General features: G+C 43.3%; 1 protein-coding gene across 1 annotated transcript in view; it reads right to left on the reverse strand.

The window, feature by feature from the left end:
* Nucleotides 1-12509, reverse strand: part of LOC309555041 (acyl-CoA dehydrogenase family member 11-like) — a 180624-nt gene that overhangs the window by 12878 nt on the left and 155237 nt on the right. Inside the window, exon 13 of the mRNA XM_082256857.1 lies at nucleotides 11724-11895. Coding sequence (XP_082112983.1) covers nucleotides 11724-11895 — 172 coding nt within the window. The remainder of the gene's footprint in view (nucleotides 1-11723; nucleotides 11896-12509) is intronic.

The following is a 12509-nucleotide window of genomic DNA, read 5'->3' on the forward strand; positions in this document are numbered from 1 at the left end:
AGAAGTTCAGTGAGGATCTCTGAATGATCCAATGTGGACCTAAATGACTAATGATAAATAGAATCCACCTGTGTGTAATCAAGTCTCCATATAAATGCACCTGCACTGTGATAGTCTCAGAGGTCCGTTTAAAGCGCAGAGAGCATCATGAAGAAGAACAAGGAACACACCAGGCAGGTCCGAGATACTGTTGTGGAGAAGTTTAAAGCCGGATTTGGATACAAAAAGATTTCCCAAGCTTTAAACATCCCAAGGAGCACTGTGCAATCGATAATATTGAAATGGAAGGAGTATCAGACCACTGCAAATCTACGAAGACCTGGCTGTCCCTCTAAACTTTCAGCTCATACAAGGAAAAGACTGATCAGAGCTGCAGCCAAGAGGCCCATGATCACTCTGCATGAACTGCAGAGATCTACAGCTGAGGTAGGAGACTATGTCCATAGGACAACAATCAGTTGTATACTGCACAAATCTGGCCTTTATGGAAGAGTGGCAAGAAGAAAGCCATTTCTTAAAGATATCCATAAAAAGTGTTGTTTAAAGTTTGCCACAAGCCACCTGGGAGACACACCAAACATGTGGAAGAAGGTGCTCTGGTCAGATGAAACCAAAATCAAACTTTTTGGTAACAATGCAAAACGTTATGTTTGGCGTAAAAGCAACACAGCTCATCACCCTGAACACACCATCCCCACTGTCAAACATGGTGGTGGCAGCATCATGGTTTGGGCCTGCTTTTCTTCAGTAGGGACAGGGAAGATGGTTAAAATTGATGGGAAGATGGATGAAGCCAAATACAGGACCATTCTGGAAGAAAACCTGATGGGAGTCTGCAAAAGACCTGAGACTGGGACGGAGATTTGTCTTCCAACAAGACAATGATCCAAAACATAAAGCAAAATCTACAATGGAATGGTTCACAAATAAACATATCCAGGTGTTAGAATGGCCAAGTCAAAGTCCAGACCTGAATCCAGTCGAGAATCTGTGGAAAGAACTGAAGACTGCTGACCACAAACGCTCTCCATCCAACCTCACTGAGCTCGAGCTGTTTTGGAAGGAGGAATGGGCAAAAATTTCAGTCTCTCGATGTGCAAAACTGATAGAGACATACCCCAAGCAATTTACAGCTGTAATCACAGCAAAAGGTGGCGCTACAAAGTATTAACTTAAGGGGGCTGAATAATTTTGCACGCCCAATTTTTCTGTTATTTGTTAAAAAAGTTTGAAATATCCAAAAAATTTCATTCCACTTCATGATTGTGTCCCACTTGTTGTTGATTCTTCACAAAAAAATTACAGTTTTATGTTTTATATCTTTGTTTGAAGCCTGAAATGTGGCAAAAGGTCGAAAAGTTCAAGTGGGCCGAATACTTTCGCAAGGCACTGTATGTATATATCCGTGTTGGTATTAATCATACACCTTCCCCCTTTTTGTGGATGGCTTCTGGTTTCAGGCCAGGTCCGGCTGGTTTCCTAATCCCGGGAGTCGCAATGCACCTTGAGCCCCGCCTCCCCGCACCGTGCTCTGTGGTGCCGGGTTGGAGGGGGCCGGGTCTTGATGTGCATTGGCGCCATGTCTCCCGCGCTGGATGTGTTGCATCCGCATATATAATGTGGGCGCTGCACGCCAGCGTGGTAATTTTTCATACGCTGCCAATTGCGAGGAGACTGCCGCAATTACTCCTACCTGGCGGCCATGCCTAGTGTGTCTCCACGCTGTGGCCTCCCCCGCATGTTCCTGGCACCACACATGGCGTTGGGGGAAGCCCAGTGTGCCTGCTTTGGGATCTTCGAGAGAGCAGGACTTCACCGTTTTGCAACACTCCCTGGTAATTCACTGCTTCATATTTATTTATTTTCATTTTATTTTTACTTCTGACACAGCTATTCAGCCCATTTTGTTTACTTTTCACCATGTTCATAGTGTCTTTTTTTCACCTTTGTGAGACAGCATCTGGCTGTGGGTTTTGGTGTCTTGACAATATTTTTATTTTTTGCCATTCAGTATTACTCAGGTCGATTGATATATATTTTTTATACATATATACATTTACTTTTTTCTACTAATCACCGATTGGCATGTTGGGTTGTTTTCAACCTGAACTTGGGTATTGGATGCACATCCTGTCACCACCAGTCCTGCTGTCCTTGCGACCCATGTGCCCACTGGTGCCCCCCCCCCACGGCTCCCGGGTCAGACCTTCCAGCGGACCACCGTTTCCAGTGCTTTCGAGTGCGTCGAGTACAAGGGTGCTATATTTTATAATTTTTGTACTTGTACATGCTTGCATGTGCTTATAATGTATGCCCATGCTGTTTTTTTAATATGTATTTGACATCACTGATCAGTCCAATATGCTCTCAACTGAATATGTTTACCATTCACATGTTTGTTCAATAAAATATTTGAACTGTGCGGTATACAATTGTACTATGTCATTTGTGAGTGTGTAGCCTCATTCAAAGTCCTGTGGGCAATAGCAGTTTTTGTTTGTATGTATTTTGTTTGTATGTATTTTGGGATGGAGGCACACTTCTCTGATGGGAGATCCAGATCACACTTTCTTTTCACTAGCAGAGGTCGGGCCCTCAGGCCACCCTCATAAAGTTGGTTTCTGATCGTTTGGTCAGAGACATTCACACCAGTGGCCTGCTGGAGGTAATTTTGTGGGGCAATGGCAGTGCTCATCCTGTTCCTTCTTGCACAAAGGAGCAGATACCGGTCCTGCTGACCGGTCTATAGGGTCCAAATATCGCCTCACGCTACCAGTAGCGATACTGACCCTAGCCAAATGTAAAACTAGTGAAAAACACTCAGAAAAGATGCATAGGGAAAAGAAATGTCAGTGGCTTTTACCTGTAAAACCATTCATATTTTGGAGGTTGTCTCATTGTCCATCTAGTGCACCTGTTAATTTCATTAACACCAAAGCAGCTGAAACTGATTAACAACCCCCTTTGCTATGTAACTGACCAGATCAATACCCAGGAATTTAATTGACTTGATGCTATACTGTGATTAAAAATTGTTCCTTTCATTTTTTTGAGCAGTGTATTTGATTCCCAAGCAAAACATGACTTCGTACCTGGTGGAGAAACTCTTGTTGGCAAGCACAGAGGTAAGACCCTTCTTGTAGTTGGTTACCAGGTTTGCACACATCTCAGGAGGGATTTTGGTCAACTCTTCTTTACAGATCTTCTCTATATCTTTAAGGTTTCTTGGCTACTTGACAACTCAAAGTTTCAGCTCCCTCCATATATTTTCTATAGGATTAAGGTCTGGAGACTGGCTAGGCCACTGCATGACCTTAATGTGCTTCTCCTAGAGCCACTCCATTGTTGCCTTGGCGGTATGTTTTGAGTAATTTTCGTGCTGGAATACCCATCCAAGACACCTCTTCAGTGTTCTGGCTGAGGGAAGAGGGTTCTCATCCAAGAATTTACATGGCCCGATCCATTGGCCCTTCAATGCGGCAAAGTTGGTCTGTAACTTTACCAGAGAAACAGCCCCAAAGCACAATGTTTCCACCTGCGTGCTTGACTGTTGGGATGGTGTTCTTAGGGTCAGTCAGCATTTTTCTTCCTCCAAACACGGCGAGTCAAGTTAATGCCAAAGAGCTCAATTTTGGTCTCATCTGACCACAGCACTTTCTCCCAGTTCCTGTCTAAATCATTTTAATGTTCATTGGCGGACCTCAGACGGACCTGTTCATGTGCCTTCTTGAGGAGGTGGGGACCTTGCGGGCGTTGCAGGATTTCAATCCATGGCAGCGTATGGTGTTACCAATGGTTTGTTTGCTGACTGTGGTCCCAACTGCATTGAGATCATTCACAAGCTCCTCCCATGTAGTGCTGGGCCGATCCCACACTTTTCTCATGATCATCCTTACCCCATAAGGCAAAATCTTGAATGGAGCTCCAGATCAACGGCAATTAATGGGTATTTTGTATTTCTTCCTTTTGCGAATAATCACTCCAACAATTGTCTCCTTCTCACCAAGCTTCTTGCTGATGGTCTTGTAGCCCAATCCAGCCCTGTGCCAGTCTACAATTTTTTTCCCGACAACCCTTTGGTCTTGCCCATGATGGTGAGTTTATAATGGAAGAAAGAGATTCTGTTATACACATAACAAGTTGTCGTTAGGAGCACCTTCTTCAATTGACAGGACTAATTGATGTACCACATGAGCACATATTGTAAGCAGTCTGTGGGAGCCAGAATTATTGTTGGTTGGTAGGGGCTCAAATACGTATTTTACTCACTGAACTGCAACTCAATTTAGAACATTTGTATCATGTGGTGGTTTTTTTTCTGAATTTTTGGTTGATATTCTGTCTCTATCATTTAAAATACACCTATGATAAAAATTATAGACCCTTCATTTCTTTGTAAGTGGGCAAACTTACAACATCTGCAGGGGATAAAATAATTATTTTCCCTAATGTAACAGCTGGCACTGCTTATTCTGAACTGACAGTTTTTACAGCAAATAAACTTCACTTCCATCTCCTGATTTAGAAAATGTAAACAAAATCTCTCTCTCCTTCTTGACATGGCAGCCAACTTTATAGTAGGTTACTTGTTGCTCATACACAAGAACCAGTCACTGAATAGACTTTATTAATTTCAATTGCACTGCCAGTGATAGGTGCTGTAGTACAAAAGTCAGAAAGAAAATTGTCTCCCTATAAGTAATTTCTGGAACTAGCACTGTACAAATGCCTTGCTAAATATGTTGATGTTCCCATCACTGTTATCTGATAAGCTCGCCTTTTTCAGGTACACGCAGGAGAAATCAACCTTAGACAAAGTTGTCTCTTGAGAGCTAAAGCTGTTTAGCTTGCCAAATATAACCTATTAACAATAGGGTCTCCTATGATGCTTTCCATGCCTGAGGGGGATTTGCCTTTTTTGCTTTGTTAGTAATAATGTAATTAGATGATGTCTACGTCATTGGTGGCAAATGCCTGCTGTGCAGCAATTCCTTTGAACCATTCTACACTGAACAAAATTATAAAAAACACAACACTTTTGTTTTTGCCCCCATTTTTCATGAGCTGAACTCAAAGATCTGACTTTTCTATGTACACAAAAGGCCTATTTCTCTCAAATATTGTTCACAAATCTTTCGAAATCTGTATTAGTGAGCATTTCTCCTTTGCTGAGATAATCCATTCACCGCACAGGTGTGGCATATCAAGATGTGGATTAGACAGCATGATTATTGTGCAGGTGTGCCTTAAGCTGGCCACAATAAAAGGCCACTCTAAAATATTCTGTTTTATCACACAGCATAATGCCACAGATGTCGCAAGTTTAAGGGAGCGTGCAATTGGCATGCTGACTGCAGGAATGTCCGCCAGAGCTTTTGCCCATGAATTAAATGTTCATTTCTGTAGCATAAGCCGTCTCCAAAGGGGCTTCAGAGAATTTGGCAGTACATCCAACCAGCCTCACAATTGCAGATCACGTGTAACCACACCAGCCCAAAACCTTCACATCCAACATCTTCACCTCCAAGATAGTCTGAGACCAGCCACCCCGGACACCTGCTGCAACAATCAGTTTGCATAACCAAACATTTTCTGCACAAACTGTCAGAAACCGTCTCAGGGAAGCTCATTTGCATGCTTGTCTTCTTCTTTCGGGATCTCAACCTGACTGCAGTTCATCCTCATAACCGACTTGAGTGGGAAAATGCTCACATTTAATGGGAGAGGTGTTCTCTTCATGGATGAATCCCGGTTTTCACTGTACAGGGCAGATGGCAGACAGCGTGTATAGCGTCGTGTGGGTGAGCAGTTTGCTGATGTTAACGTTGTGGATCGAGTGGCCCATGATGGCGGTAGTGTTATAGTATGGGCAGGCTTATGTTATGGACAACGGACAAAGGTGCATTTTATTGATGCAATTTTGAATAACCAAAGATACCGTGACGAGATCCTGAGGCCCACTGTTGTGCCATTCATCCACGACCATCACCTCATGTTGCAGCATGATAATGCATGGCCCCATGTTGCAAGGATTTGTACACAATTCCTGGAAGCTGAAAACATCCCAGTTCTTGCATGGCCAGCATACTCACCGGACATGTCACCCATTGTGCAAGTTTGGGATGCTCTGGATCGGCGTATACGACAGCATGTTCCAGGTCCTGCCAATATCCAGCAACTTCGCACAGCCATTGAAGAGGAGTGGACCAACATTCTGCAGGCCACAACCTGATCATCTCTATGCGAAGGAGATGTGTTGCACTGCGTGAGGCAAATGGTGGTCACACCAGATACTGACTCGTTTTCGGACCCCCATTACAGTAAAACTGCCCATTTTAGAGTGGCCTTTATTGTGGAATAAACATACTGTGCAATAATCATGCTGTCTAATCAGCATCTTGATATGCATCTTGAGGTGGCTGGATTATCTTGGCAAAGGAGAAGTGCTCACTAACACAGATTTAGCCAGATTTGTGAACAATATTTGAGAGAAATAGGCCTTTTCTGTACATAGAAGAAGTCTTAGATCTTTGAGTTCAGCTCATGAAAAATGGGGGCATAAACAAAAGTGTTGCGTTTACAATTTTGTGCGTCTCTCCACTGATATGCCCCCAGACCATTACTGACCAACCCATCACTCTCATCACATGAGGCTAGGCATTGTCATGCACCAGGAGGAACCCAGGACCCACTGCAGCAGCGTAGGGTCTGACTACGGGTCCAAGGATTTCACCCCGATACCCAATGACAGTAGAGGTCTGTGCATCTCTCCATGGATATGCCTCCCCAGATCATCATTGATCCAAACTGGTCATGCTTAACGATGTTACAGGCAAGCATAACATTCTCCACGGCTTCTCCAGACCCTTTCACGTCTGTCACATGTGCTCCGGGTGAACCTGCTCTCATCTGTGAAAAGCACAGGGCGCCAGTGGCGGACCTGCCAATTCTGGTGTTCAATGGAAAATGCCAATCGAGCTCCATGGTTCCAGGCAGTGAGGACAGGGCCCACTAGCGGACTTCAAGCCACCCTCAAAGTAGGTTTCTGATTGTCTGGTCAGAGACATTTACACCAGTGTAAATTACATTTACACCTCCAGCCTGCTGGAGGTCATTTTGTAGGGCACTGGCAGGGCTCATCCTGTTCCTCCTTGCACAAAGGAGCAGATACCGTTCCTGCTGATGGGTTAAGGACCTTCTACGGCTCTGTCCAGCTCTCAAAGGGTAACTACCTGTCTCCTAGAATCTCCTCTATGCTCTTGAGACTGTGCTGTTAGGCACAACAGACCTTCTGGCAATGGCACTTATTGTTTTGCCATCCTAGAGAAGTTGCCTGTGCAACCTCTATAGGATCCGGGTATCGCCTCACGTTACCAGTAGCGATACTGACCCTAGCCAAATGTAAAACTAGTGAAAAACACTCAGAAAAGAAAAAAGGTCAGTGCCCTTTACCTGTAAAACCATTCCTTTATTGGAGGTTGTCTAATTATTGTCCATCTAGCGCACCTGTTAATTTCATTAACACCAAAGCAGCTGAAACTGATTAACAACCCCCTCTGCTACGTAACGGACCAGATCAATACCCAGGAATTTAATTGACTTGATGCTATACGGCGATTAAAAAGTGTTCCTTTCATTTTTTTGAGCAGTGTATTCGATCCCCAAGCAAAACATGACTTCGTACCTGGTGGAGAAGCTCTTGTTGGCAAGCAGAGGGAAGACCCTTCTTGTAGTTGGTTACCAGGTTTGCACACATCTCAGGAGGGATTTTGGTCAACTCTTTACAGAGCTTCTCTAAATCCTTAAGGTTTCGTGGCTGTCACTTAACAACTCAGTTTCCCTCTAGACATTTTCTATAGCATTAAGGTCTGGAGACTGCATGACCTTAATGTGCTTCTCCTAGAGCCACTCTTTTTTTGCCTTAGTGATATGTTTTGAGTCATTGCTATGCTGGAAGACCCATCCAGGACACATCTTCAGCGTTCTGGCTGAGGGAAGAAGGATTTCAATCCATGCCAGTGTATTGTATTACCAATGGTTTGTTTGGTGACTGTGGTCCCAACTGCCTTGGTCATTCACAAGTCCCTTCCATGTAGTTCTGGGCTGATCACTCACTTTTCTCATAATCATCCTTACCCCACGAGGCAAAATCTTGCATGGAACTCCAGACCAAGGGCAACTGATAGTTATTTTGTATTTCTTCCATTTGCGAATAAATCGCATCAACAGTTGTCTCATCCTCACCAAGCTTCTTGCTGAGGGCCTTGTAGTCCATTCCAGCCTTGTGCAGGCCTACAATCTTGTGCCTGACATCCTTTTGACAGCTCTATGGTCTTGCCCACGATCAAATCAAATACTTAATTTTACTCACTGAACCTCAATTTATATCATTTGTTTTGTGTTTTTTTCTGGATTTTTGGTTGATATTCTGTCTCCATTTAAAATACACCTATGATAAAAATTATAGACCCTTCATTTCTTTGTAAGTGGGCAAAATTACAAAATCTGCAGGGGATCAAATAATTATTTTTACCACTGTATATGCCATCTGTGTCTGATTTGAGGGATTTCCCTTCACTTCCTGTGCTATAGCCAAAGAATGAAGTGAGAGGAAATCTTTGGTGCCCTCATTGGAAGACTTCCCCTCTCCCCCCCTTTTACTGTTCTACTGACATCCCAAAATGTGTGATTTTCTTTCACTGTAGGTGATAATGCTAATTATCAAAAGTATTGGGACGGCTGTTTTTACTCGCACATGAAATTAAATAGCTTCCCAGTCTTAGGTCATAGGATTCAATATTGAGTTGCCCACCCTTTGCAGTCTGTCCACAAGGTTTAGGAGTAGGTCTATGGGAATGTTTGACCATTCTTTCAGAAACGCATTTGTGAGGTAGGCACATATGTTGGATGAGAAGGCCTGGCTCACAGTCTCCGCTCTAATTCATCCCAAAGGTGTTCTATCGGGTTGAGGTCAGGATTCAAATTCAGGCCAGTCAAGATAGATTAGGCTTGGAATGTGGCACAGAGCAGGTTTAGCATTAGTTAGGTTTTGCCTGGACTTACAGTTGTGTTCAAAATTATTCAACCCCCACTGAAATTGATTGTTTTGGCCAGTTTGACATTGATTTTGATCATTCAGTCATCCTGCTTACAATTAAATCAAAGAGGCACGTGTAGGTCAGACAAATATAACATAACATTTATAATGAAATAACCACAAATGTCTTTTCTGTGCTCGCATCATTATCAGTTTTATTCAACCCCCAAGTGACATTTAATCTTAGTACAACATCCTTTTACAGTTATATAACAGCTTTTAAACGTGAAGCATAGCTTGACACAAGTGTCGTGCAGCGATCTACGGGTATCTTCGCCCATTCGTCATGGGCAAAAGCCTCCAGTTCAGTCACATTCTTAGGCTTGTGCACTGCAACTGCTTTCTTTAAATCCCACCAGAGGTTCTCAATCGGATTTAAGTCTGGTGACTGTGATGGCCACTCCAAAATGTTCCAGCCTTTAATCTGCAACCATGCTCTAGTGGACTTGGAGGTATGCTTGGGATCATTGTCCTGTTGAAAGGTCAAACGTCTCCCAAGCCTCAGGTTTGTGACGGACTGCATCACATTGTCATCCAATATCTCCTGGTACTGAAGAGAATTCATGGTACCTTGCACACGCTGAAGCTTCCCTGTACCTGCAGAAGCAAAACAGCCCCAAAGCATGATTGACCCCCCGCCATGCTTCACAGTAAGCAAGGTGTTCATTTCTTCATAGGCCTTGTTCTTCCTCCTCCAAGCATAGCGTTGATCCATGGGCCCAAACAGATCTAATTTTGTTTCATCAGTCCACAGAAAACTTCTGTGGTTTGTCCACATGACTTTTGGCATACTGCAGTCGACTCTTATTCTTTGGAGACAGCAAGGGGGTGCGCCTGGAAGTTCTGGCATGGAGGCCTTCATTGCGCAGTGTGCCCTGTATTGTCTGAGCAGAAACTTCACTACCCACATCTGACAAATCTTTTCTCAGTTCCTCAGCAGTCACACGGGGACTTTTTTCCACTCTACGCTTCAGGTAGCGCACAGCAGTTGAAGTCAGCATCTTCTTTCTGCCACGGCCAGGTAGCGTTTCAACAGTGCCCTTTGCCTTGAATTTACAAATGATGCTTCCTATGGTGTCTCTTGGTATGTTTAACATCCTTGCAATGTTCATATAGCCATTGCCCTTCCTGTGAAGAGTAATCACCTCTTCTCTTGTCTTCCTGGACCATTCTCTTGATTTCACCATGTTTGTAACCACACCAGTAAATGTTTAGAAGGAGCTGAGTATCACAGTCATTTTAAAGCTGCCTAATTGGTGCTTATTAGGCTTTATTGCTGCTCCCTGACATCCACAGGTGTTTTCAATACCTGATTGAAAACACTTCAATGAACCTCTGTTCTTCAGAGTGGTAGTCTTTAAGGGGTTGAATAATTGTGTCAATGAAGAATTCACAAAAGAAACATTTACTACTGTATTACAAAACCAATTGATGTCATTTTAGTTGCATATGGTTCTTTAAGAAGTCCTTGTAGGATTTCATTCTGAATACAATTACAAATGTACACTAAATTCCCTAAACCCTTTACAGCATTGGGGGTTGAATAATTTTGAACACAACTGTACACTTTAAGGCATTAGCATACCAAGACATTTTGGACAATTTCATGCTCCCAACTGTTTTGGGAACAGTTTGGGGATGGCCCTTCCTGTTCCAACATGACTGTGCACCAGTGCACAATGCAAACTCCATAAAGACATTGATGAGCAAGTTTGGGGTGGAGGAACTTGACTGGCCTGCACAGAGTCCTGATCTCAACACGATGGAACACCTTTCAGATTAATTAGAGCACAGACAGCGAGCCAGGCCTTCTCATCCAACATCAGTGCCTGACCTCACAAATGCGCTTCTGGAAGAATGGTCAAACATTGCCATAGACACACTCCTACACCTTGTGGGCAGCCTTCCCAGAATAGTTAAAGCTGTTATAGCTGCAAAGGGTGGGTCAACTCAATATTGAACCTTAAGGACTAAAGCCTTATACACATGATCAGATTATCGGACGATTTTTCTTTAGTTTTTTGTCGCATGCTAATCTGCTAGTCATATGGAAAGTGAAGAGGTTACTCAACATATGAAAATTCTCGTACGACAGAATTCAACTTCAGAAGTGATGTCATGTGTTGAATTGTTTTGTATGTATTCTTTAGTTTCCAAGCATGCGTAGTCTTGCTCTTATGATTTTTTTCGGACGAAAACCGTACTAATTAAACGAAAATTGGACATTGTGTTAACATACGATAATTTTATAGCCTGCACATCCAGTTTTTGTCGTCTGAAAATTAGTAATCGGCTGACGAAAGCACTATACTAACAATCCGAAAATTGGCAGATTGTTTGTCGGACTAAATTTTACTTCCGATTTTCCTATTGTGTGTACGGGCATAAGACTGGGATGCTATTAATGTCCATGTGCGTGTAAAGGCAGGAGTCCCAATACTTTTGACAATATAGCGTAGACAGTAAATCTCCCTAACCTGACGGGTGTTATAATTCCAATCCACTCTATCCACGACTATAAAAAGATTTGGACTTTAGTTATGCTTTCATTTACATTAGGATACAGGGCTGACCTGAACACTAACTACCCTGGACACAATAACTCTGTATCTAATGAAATAAATACCAATGAAGATCTTTGCTAGACTGTAGGCAAAGTCTCGTGCAGCCAGTTCCATAAAGCCGCTTCCTTTTGTTCCTGCTGACTGAGTAAAGTCTTTCAGATGCTGCAGAGCTTGCAATAACCTTGAGGTAGGCTGTAACAATCCAGGTACATTAGATGAGGCTTCCAGATTCTCCTGTGCAACAAATACAAGTTCTGTTGGTTTAGACCATTCATATACAAACAATGCTTCTATGATTGTCAATTTGTATACTCACTAATTCTAGGTTCACATCTATGTGGTTGATGCGTTTTTCTGGTACGTTTGGCAGTGCATTTTTTAAACAGTTTTTTTAATGCGTTTTTTTGCATGCAGTTTTCGTGCATTTTTTCCCCCCTTAAAAAACACTGTATATAGCTCGCTGCCAAGGAGCAGGCCGGGAAGCTGGCCGTGTGTCCTTAACATCTGACAGCTATCAGCGGGGTTCCCCACTGACAGGTGACTATAGAAAAAAGAATTGTCGGCTAAAAAATGTGAAAAAAATGGCTTGGGGTCCCTCCCCAAATCTAGACCAGACCCTTATCGAAGCATGCAGCCCAGCAGGTCAGGAAAGGGAGGGGACAAGCTTTGGGGCAGGGAGGCATCTTCCCTACAACCCTGAGCTGTGGTTGTGGGGGGTCTGCGGACAGAGGGCTTATCGGAATCTAGAAGCCCCCAGATTCTGCCCCCTTCCATGCGAGTATGGGGTACTTAGTACTCCTACCCATTCACCCATAAACTGTTCAAGTGAATAAAGACAGTACAAGAGT

Source organism: Pelophylax lessonae (assembly GCF_965119305.1).
Source record: "Pelophylax lessonae genome assembly, chromosome: 1".
NCBI classification, from domain to species: Eukaryota; Metazoa; Chordata; class Amphibia; order Anura; family Ranidae; genus Pelophylax; species Pelophylax lessonae.